The sequence below is a fragment of the Poecile atricapillus genome, chromosome 33, assembly GCF_030490865.1.
Source record: "Poecile atricapillus isolate bPoeAtr1 chromosome 33, bPoeAtr1.hap1, whole genome shotgun sequence".
Classification (NCBI taxonomy): Eukaryota; Metazoa; Chordata; class Aves; order Passeriformes; family Paridae; genus Poecile; species Poecile atricapillus.
Genome location: NC_081281.1, coordinates 510,227 through 519,434, shown reverse-complemented (window position 1 = coordinate 519,434; position 9,208 = coordinate 510,227). Strand labels below are relative to the sequence as shown.

Sequence of the window (9,208 nt, the reverse complement as noted above, 5' to 3'; positions counted from 1 at the left end):
AGGAGAGCTTCGGGGTAAATCTTTATTCGGCAGCAAAACCGCGGCGCGGGGAGGGAGGGAAGGAGGGAGGCGGGCAGGGAGCGGCGGCTCCGGGCGGGATTTGGGCTCGGGAGCCTTTTCCAAGCGGGAAGATCCCTGGGAGGGAGAGGAAGGAGCCTCAGTGGTGGTGCTGGTGGTGGTGCTGGTGCTGCTGCTCCTCCACCTCGTGCAGGTGCTCGTGGGTGGCGCAGGTGACACGGACAACCAGCAGCATCGTCTCGCCGAAGCTGAGCTGGGAGTCCTTGTTCACATCCAGGTCCTTCATGATCTGGTCGATGGTGGCCTTGTTCTTCACGTGCTGCCAAGGAGGAGGATGAGGGTGAGGAAGGTGAGGGCGAAACCCCCTCGTTTGCAGCTCAAAAATCTCAAAATTCCCCCTGGCTGGGAAAATCTTTCCTTTGGCTTTAAGTGAGTTCCAAAAATAAAAAAAAAATGGGATTTGGGGGGGTGTTTCTGGTGCAGTTTCTGGGGGAAAAAGGAGATTTTTGGGCTGATTTTTGTGGAGAAGGGGATGAGGGGCCGCAGGTTCACCCAGAGCTGAGGGGGTTCCTTCATGGAGAAGGTTCGGGACGGGGTGGTTGGGCAGGAGAGCGGAGTGGGGAGGGGGTGAACCCCAACCCCTGGGGCCCCCTCACCTTGAGGTAATTCGCCAGCTGCTTCTCAATCAGCAGCTTGAGCTCCTTCTTGCTCAGGGTGTCCCTGTCCCCCTCCCGCCGGGAGTACTGGTGGAACACGTCGATGATGACGTCCATGGCCTTCTCCAGCTCCGACAGCGGCTCCTGGCTCTGCTGGCCCTGGGGGAGAAACAAAATGTCCAGAAAACCTGGGATAACCCACCGGGATCGGGGTTGGGACCGGGACCGGGACTGGGATCGGGATCGGGATCAGGATCAGGATCAGGATCAGGATCAGGATCGGGATCGGGATCAGGATCGGGATCGGGATCAGGGTCAGGATCAGGATCAGGATCGGGATCGGGATCAGGATCGGGATCAGGATCAGGATCAGGATCAGGATCGGGATCGGGATCAGGATCAGGATCGGGATCAGGATCAGGATCAGGATCAGGATCAGGATCAGGATCGGGATCGGGATCGGGATCGGGATCGGGATCAGGATCAGGATCAGGATCGGGATCGGGATCAGGATCAGGATCAGGATCGGGATCAGGATCAGGATCAGGATCGGGATCGGGATCAGGACACAGCTGTCCCTCGGTTGGGGATGAGCAGGAGCTGTTGGAGTTTCCTCCAAGGAGCCTCAGGAAGGACCTCGCAGCCTCTGCCCACAAACGAGAGCTGAGGTTTGTCCTCAAAACCCCAAAATTGTCTAAGCCTGGCTCTGCTGATAAATCAACCAGAGCAGCTGATAACACCCCAAAAAAATCTCTGTGGGGATGCAGAGCGGGTGACAACACCCCAAAACCTTCTGTGGGGACACAGAGCATCTGATAACACCCCAAAACCCTCTGTGGGGATGCAAAGCAAGTGACAACACCCCAAAAACCCTCAGTGGGGCCGCAGCTCAGACTTCCAGGAGCCTCTTTGGTGGTCAGGAGCCTCTCCCAGGTGAAACCCTCTCTCCTCACGGCCCCTGGAGATGGTTTCGCTCAGCCAGGACCCGGCGCTGGGATGAAGAGAAGCTCCCCGAGGATCCCAGGACCTGGAAAAGAGCAGGGACACCCTCAGCTCCCCCCGGACTTGCCTTGCTCATCCTGTCACGGTGGTGAGGTCCCCTGGGGCCGGTGTCACCGCGGGGTCTTTTATAGCCCGGCCGGTTGTGAAATGTCCCCGTTCCAGCCCCGCAGCGCCCGGAGTTGCTCAAGGCTCCCGGGCAGTTCCTCTGTGGCTTTTCCCGCAAGGTCGGGGTGGCCCGGGCTCGGGTGGGGGTGGCCCTGTCCCCTCACCTGCTGAGATTCAACACCAGCTCCTGAAAAAAATCCCAAACCAAACCCCCTTCCCTGGGGATTCTTCCACAATTTCCCTCCTTTTGTGGTTCCCGAGGCTCCATCCCTGCCCTGCTCCAACCAGCTCATCCCCAAAGCTCATCCCGGCGTTCCACGGCTTCCCAAAACCCCTGAGCTTGGAAAAAACCCCTGAGCTTGGAAAAAACCCCTGAGCTTGGAAAAAACCCCCAAACCCAGCGGTTCCAACGTCCCCGGAGCCGAGCACCGAGCGCCAGGCGCTGCTGGCTGTGTGACAGAGGTGACACCTGCAGGGAAAGGTGACCCGGGCGTGTTCCCAGCCCAGCAGAGCTCCAGGAGCTCCATTCCACCCGCGGCTCCTCCCCAGCCCAGCGCTGCCTCAAAGGCGCATTTTATCTCATTTTTATTTTTATTTATTTTCCCCCTTCCCCGCTTTTCCCAGGGCTCGGTCCTCGCCTCGTGGATTTTTTGTGTTGTTGTTGGCCTGGCAGCTCAGAGCTGCCGAGTTTGGGAGCAAAAGGAGATTTTCCGGCGTTTCCTCATTAAAATGAGCAGCCTGCTGGCTCAGCTCGCTCCTCTGGGGTTTGTTCAAGCCTCGGACACGAAGTGGGGACCGAAACAAAGCCCCAGACGGGCCTGGGATGGGTCCAGGAGCTCCAGAGCATGGAAGGAGCCGCAGCCCTGGGCTTCCAGCGGGAATTTCCTCCTGGAAAGGGCGCTCAGGGCAGGGAGGTTTGGACTCCCCGTCCCTGGAGGTGTCCAGGGAAGGGCTGGATGTCACTCCGAGTGTCCGGCTGGGGACAAGGGGCAGCTTGGGCTCCATCCTGGGGGTCTTTCCCGGTGAAATCACCCCGGGGTGCTGTGATTCCGCCCCCCAGCCCCGGCCGGAGGGGCGCTCTGCTTTCACAACGGGGGGGTTCTGCTGCTCACAACCTCTGGGGACAATCGGGGGACGTTTCACAACGCGGGGCCGGCGTTGCAGCCTTTGGGTGCAACCTCAGGAAACCTCCTTGGGTCACTCTGATCACCCCGGGGGTGGCGGGGGGACAAGGGTGGGGCACGGGGGGTGGCACGGGGGGGTCCCCTGAGCCAGGGCTGAGCCCCCAGGCTGTGCTGGCACCGCTGTGGTGGCTCTGTGGGGACAAGGGACAGTGCTGGGGGTCACAGGGACAGGCGCTGGTGGCTCTGTGGGGACAAGGGGCAGTGCTGAGGGTCACAGGGTGACAGGGACAGGCGCTGGTGGCTCTGCGGGGACAAGGGGCAGTGCTGGGGGTCACAGGGTGACAGGGACAGGTGACTCTGGTGGCTCTGTGGGGACAAGGGACAGTGCCAAGTGTCACAGGGTGACAGGGACAGGCGCTGGTGACTCTGGTGGCTCTGCGGGGACAAGGGACAGTGCTGGGGGTCACAGGGACAGGCGCTGGTGGCTCTGTTGGGACAAGGGGCAGTGCTGGGGGTCACAGGGACAGGCGCTGGTGGCTCTGTGGGGACAAGGGGCAGTGCTGGGGGTCACAGGGATGGGTGCTGGTGACTGGTGGCTCTGTGGGGACAAGGGACAGTGCCAAGTGTCACAGGGTGACAGGGACAGGTGACTCTGGTGGCTCTATGGGGACAAGGGGCAGTGCTGAGGGTCACAGGGATGGGCACTGGTGACTCTGGTGGCTCTGTGGGGACAAGGGGCAGTGCTGGGGGTCACAGGGACAGGCGCTGGTGGCTCTGTGGGGACAAGGGGCAGTGCTGGGGGTCACAGGGTGACAGGGACAGGTGACTCTGGTGGCTCTGCAGGGACAAGGGACAGTGCTGAGGGTCACAGGGACAGGCGCTGGTGGCTCTGTGGGGACAAGGGGCAGTGCTGGGGGTCACAGGGACAGGCGCTGGTGACTCTGGTGGCTGTGCAGGTGTCCTTGCAGGGGAACAGCAGCTTTGTCACCCCGGGGTGACCCCGCAGGCGCTGCCCCTCGGGTCAGGAGTGAGGAGACGGGAAATACTCGGAGAATCTCAAGCGATGCTTTATTGTGCCGTGAGCGGGGCTGTCCCGAGCGGGCTGGGAGCAGCCAGAGCCCAATTCCCAAAAATTCCCAAATTCCCAAAGCTTCCCTGTGCCGGGTTCCCGTGCCCAGGCTCAGTCCTGGTCGGGCCCGCAGCGCTCGGAGCCGTGGCTGATGCGGTGAGCATCATCGGCCACCTTGCTCAGCACGATGGTGAACTCCTCAAAGCTCAGCTCCTGGTCCTTGTTCAGGTCGGTCTCTTGGAAAAGCTTCTCCAAGTACCCAGCCTGGTTCCTGTCCTGCGATTGGGGACAGGACAGGGGGGTCACGTCCCTCCCCGGGGGAGCCTTCAGCTCCTTCCCTGCCCTGGGAAGGGTTTGGGAGCTGCAGGATGTCCTGACCCTCCCCTGTCTTCCCTTAGCCCCGGGTGGAACCCCAGAGGGGACAGGGCTTTGTCCCAAACCCCATTGGGGACAGGGTTATGTCCCAAACCCCATCTGGGGACAGGGTTTTGTCCCAAACCCCATCTGGGGACAGGGTTTTGTCCCAAACCCCACTGGGGACAGGGTTTTGTCCCAAACCCCATCTGGGGACAGGGTTTTGTCCCAAACCCCACTGGGGACAGGGTTTTGTCCCAAACCCCATTTGGGGATAGGGTTTTGTCCCAAACCCCATTTGGGGACAGGGTTTTGTCCCAAACCCCAGAGGGGACAGGGTTTTGTCCCAAACCCCAGAGGGGACAGGGTTTTGTCCCAAACCCCATTTGGGGACAGGGTTTTGTCCCAAACCCCACTGGGGACAGGGTTTTTGTCCCAAACCCCACTGGGGACAGGGTTTTGACCCAAACCCCATTTGGGGACAGGGTTTTGACCCAAACCCCATTTGGGGACAGGGTTTTGTCCCAAACCCCACTGGGGACAGGGTTTTGTCCCAAACCCCATTTGGGGACAGGGTTTTGTCCCAAACCCCAGAGGGGACAGGGTTTTGTCCCAAACCCCACTTGGGGACAGGGTTTTGTCCCAAACCCCACTGGGGACAGGGTTTTGTCCCAAACCCCACTGGGGACAGGGTTTTGTCCCAAACCCCAGAGGGGACAGGGTTTTGTCCCAAACCCCACTGGGGACAGGGTTTTGTCCCAAACCCCATTTGGGGACAGGGTTTTGTCCCAAACCCCATTTGGGGACAGGGTTTTTTTCCCAAACCCCATTTGGGGACAGGGTTTTGTCTCAAACCCCATTTGGGGACAGGGTTTTGTCCCAAACCCCATTTGGGGACAGGGTTTTGTCCCAAACCCCATTTGGGGACAGGGTTTTGTCACAAACCCCACTTGGGGACAGGTTTTTTTTCCCAAACCCCGCGGCAGGAGGAAGAGGAGGGCTGAGCCCCAGATCTGGGGGTCACCAGGAGCCCCCAGCCCGTTCCCCATCCCGGGGGATCGTCCCCCCGGCACTCACGCAGCTCCCCAGGAAGGACGGCGCCTGCTCCTTCAGCAGCGTCCTGAAGTCGCCGAGGCTGAGCAGGTCGATCTCGCCCTGGCGGGTGCTGTACTGGTGGAAAACATCCACCACGGTCTGCAGGGCCTTCTCCAAGGTGCAATTCCCGGGGAACTGCCGGCTCCCGGCGTGGCTGTGGCTGCTGGAGGACATGGCTGAGCTCCGGAGGTACCTGCGGGACAAACCTCGGAGCCGTGAGAGGAGACAAAAACCAGCGGGAGCCGCTCCTGGAGCCTCGTCCTGCTGGGGCTGAGCCCGGGGCACCTTCAGCTCCTTGGTGCGGAGCAGAAAATGAGGGGATTTGGGGAAATTGCTGGGATCCGGCTCCAGTTTGGCTTTTCCAGGGAAGCAGCTCGTTCCCACACTCCTGGGGACGCTTTTCAGGTGAGGGCAGCAGGGTCAGGCCACCAGGGGTTCAGGGCAGAGGGCACAGAATTAGCAGTGCCAGGAATTCATTTTCCAACCCAAACCGACCTCCTGCTCTGCCCCGAGGAGAATCCATCGCCCTGGGCTGAGGCCGCATCCCAAACCGCTTCTCCCTCATCCTTCTCCCTTCCAGGACCATCCTCATCCTACTCACCCTGGTCTCCGAGGAGGCTTTGCAGGGGATGGATGTGTCGGTGTGACCCAGGAGCCTGGACCAGCTCTTTTATACCTGTTCTCTTTCATCAGAGCTGGTGACACACCTGCCACAAGCATCGGCTTGAGCTCCCATTTCCCGGACCTGGAAATTGCCAGGTGGGAACCCCGGAGCCCCTCCCGGCCTCATTCCTCAGCTCGGCAGTTCCTGGTTGCACCCACCGGGCTTTGGAAATGTTCTCCTTGTCCCCTCCATCACCTCTGACAGGGCTCAGGGAGGGGAAAAACCCCGGCTCTGTCACACCTCGACGGCGAGGGCAAGGCCGTTCGAGAAGTTGCCAAAACTTGGGGAGTTTTGCAACGCCACGAGAAATTTGCACATTTTCCTTCTGCTGCAGGAGCAAATGGGGTTGTTCCGCCTGGAAACAGGGATGGCTTTGTCCCCTGGACGGGTTTTTAATGTGATTTCTGTTTTCTACCAGCCCAGCTGGCTGGACACCGCCCAAGACAACGCAGCAGTATTTTATAACTTGTTTTCCAGAATTTTTTCCATTGTTTTCTGTTTGTACCAGACCTCTGCTCTCGCTCCAGAGGCTTTTCTGGAGGAAACTGGGCACAAAACCAGAAGAAAACCCAAATCAGGGTCTTCTCTGGCTGGTGCAGGAACTGCCGCGTGTTTTGTAATTGTCACCTCCGTGTCACGCGTGTTAGGGACGAGAAGGGGCAGACAATGGGGAGATTTAAAATCCGACAATGGGTGGGAGGAGGAGGGAAGGACCAGCCCAGCCCGGGGTGCCCATCCCTGTTTGGAGATGTTCCTGTGTCCCCAGGGCATTGCAGGGGTTTGATTCCCGTATCCCTGACTCACTTCACTGCTGCTTTTATTTCCCGCTCCTTTCGGAGTGTCCCCCACCCCAAAATGGATTGTCACCAATCCCAAACCACAGTGTCACGCACCCCAAACCAGTGTCACCCACCCCAAATCAGTGTCACCCACCCCAAACCAGTGTCACCCACCCCAAATCAGTGTCACCCACCCCAAATCAGTGTCACCCACCCCAAACCAGTGTCACTCACCCCAAACCAGTGTCACCCACCCCAAACCAGTGTCACCCACCCCAAACCAGTGTCACTCACCCCAAATCAGTGTCACCCACCCCAAACCACAGTGTCACCCACCCCAAACCAGTGTCACCCACCCCAAACCAGTGTCACCCACCCCAAAATGGATTGTCACCAATCCCAAACCAGTGTCACCCACCCCAAAATGGATTGTCACCAATCCCAAACCACAGTGTCACCCACCCCAAATCAGTGTCACTCACCCCAAATCAGTGTCCCCCACCCCAATCCGCACCCTGGTTCCCTAGCTGGCAGGGAAAGCGGCTGACGCTCTGCTGCAGCTCCCACACGCTGCCCCTTTCCCAATTTTCCCAGTTTTTTCCCTAAAACCCGAGGGGGAGGCAGCAGGCGATGCCCAGCCCGCCCCAACCCCGCTGGTTTCACCCGGGACAGGCTCCTGGAGCTGTGGGTGTCCCCTCAGTGTCCCCTCACTGACGGATCCAGGAGCTCTTTTCCACTCCCGTTTCTGTCCCCAGGAGCCCACGGTGGTTTTTAGGTGTGTGGTGACCTCGGGGACGTGTCCCCAGCCATGAAATGTTTGACTCTTTCTGCGGAGCAGCCGCTCCTCTGAGCAGCTCCCGGGATGGAGCCCCCGGAACCCCCGGAGCCCTCGGAACCCCTCGGCCTCGTTCCTTGCTCGTGGTTGTTTTGGGGGTTGCAAAAACGTCCCACACACCCCTGGGATGTGGCACCCCCAGAATGTGACACCCTCGGGATGTGACATCCCTGGGATGTGACACCCCCAGAATGTGGCACCCCCAGAATGTGACACCCCTGGGATGTGACACCCTCGGGATGTGGCACCCCCAGAATGTGGCACCCCCAGAATGTGACTCCCCCGGGATTTGACACTCCCCAGAATGTGACCCCCTCTGGGATTTGACCCCCCCAGAATGTGACCCCCCCCCCCGGGACGTGACACCCCCAGGATGTGGCAGCAGGACACGGAACACAGCTGGGTTTGGTGCTCAGAGGAAGAGATTTTATTTCAATGCCACCAAGCAGGAGGTGACAAAGCTTTGGTTACGGGCAGGGGCTGAGGCTCCACGCGGAGTCCCGGGGCTCAGCCGGCGGGGGAGAGGTTTCAGCGACGGTGCCCGTGGTCGTGGCCGTGGCCGTGGCCGTGGTCGTGGCCGTGGCCAGCACCAGGGCCCTCGTGGGACCTGTTGTGGGCATCGATGGCCACGAGGCTCAGCGTGGTCAGGAACTCGGTGAACTTGAGGCGTCCGTCGTGGTTGGCGTCGGCTTTGGCGAAGAGCTGGCTGATGTAGCTGTCGGTGCTCGTGTTGGGCTGCGGGGGGACAAGCGGGGAGCAGAGTCAGCTCGGGCTGAACCCCAAAAAACCCTTTAGGGGAAGCTCCAGAGCTCCTCCATCCCCAGGGATCCCGCAGCGCTCGGCTCCTCCATCCCTGGAAGGGTCCAGGGTGAGACCTGACCCTGGCGGGAGCTGTCCCTGCCCAGCTCCCCCAGAACGAGGGGATCTCCCAGGCCCTTCCTCCCCAGCCCATCCCGGGGCTCCGGGGCCTCACCGGGGCCGTGTTCCGGAGGAAAGGCTCGGCCGTGTCCTTGAGCAGCTTGGAGAACTCGTTCTTGCTCAGGTAGTCGTCGATGGGGTGCCGCGCCGCGTACCGGTGGTAAACATTGACGGCGCATTCCAGCGCCAGCTCCAGGTCGGTTTTCATCCTGCTGGGAAGGGACAAAGGGCACAAAGCTTGGATGGAACCCCGGGATGGATGTCTGCTCATCCCAGGGGCTCTGGCTGGAGGAGCTGCTCACCTTGGAGGAGTTCTGGGCTCTGCAGGAGCAGCGGGGAGGGATGGATGCAGTGATGCTCGGCTGGGGACGACACCTTTTATACCCTCCCGGGGCTGCAGCCTCCGCTTCCCTCCGGGTCAGTAACCCCGGGAATTGTGCAAGGCAGCGCAGCACGCCCAGCTGAGGATTTCGGGTTTCTCACCCGGCTCCAGGAACTCTTCTCCAGGGAGGGGAAGCCCCAAACTCGTCAGGCGAAACAAGGAAACGCCAGAAATGACATCGGTGACAGGGCGGCCCCGGGGGTCAGC

At 60.5% G+C, this 9,208-nt stretch overlaps 3 protein-coding genes across 3 annotated transcripts; all 3 read right to left on the bottom strand.

Annotated features, from left to right (window-relative positions):
• On the bottom strand, nt 1–1,800 carry LOC131590453 (protein MRP-126-like). The gene is made up of 3 exons (XM_058860528.1): nt 1,744–1,800; nt 675–833; nt 1–337 (listed from the first exon to the last, which is right to left on the bottom strand). Exons 1-3 carry the CDS (start codon nt 1,750–1,752, stop codon nt 158–160), a joined length of 348 nt encoding a protein of 115 aa, XP_058716511.1. The 5' UTR covers nt 1,753–1,800; the 3' UTR covers nt 1–157.
• A 1,860-nt stretch (nt 1,801–3,660) lies between these two features.
• LOC131590501 (protein S100-A7-like) lies at nt 3,661–6,143 on the bottom strand. Its single transcript, XM_058860614.1, has 3 exons — nt 6,025–6,143; nt 5,406–5,616; nt 3,661–4,250 (listed from the first exon to the last, which is right to left on the bottom strand). The coding sequence occupies exons 1-3, from the start codon at nt 6,141–6,143 to the stop codon at nt 4,086–4,088; spliced, it is 495 nt and encodes a 164-aa protein (XP_058716597.1). The 3' UTR covers nt 3,661–4,085.
• A 1,975-nt stretch (nt 6,144–8,118) lies between these two features.
• On the bottom strand, nt 8,119–8,949 carry LOC131590556 (protein S100-A9-like). Its single transcript, XM_058860714.1, has 3 exons — nt 8,922–8,949; nt 8,675–8,831; nt 8,119–8,436 (listed from the first exon to the last, which is right to left on the bottom strand). The coding sequence occupies exons 2-3, from the start codon at nt 8,825–8,827 to the stop codon at nt 8,230–8,232; spliced, it is 360 nt and encodes a 119-aa protein (XP_058716697.1). The 5' UTR covers nt 8,828–8,831; nt 8,922–8,949; the 3' UTR covers nt 8,119–8,229.
• Between the last annotated feature and the right edge of the window lie 259 nt (nt 8,950–9,208).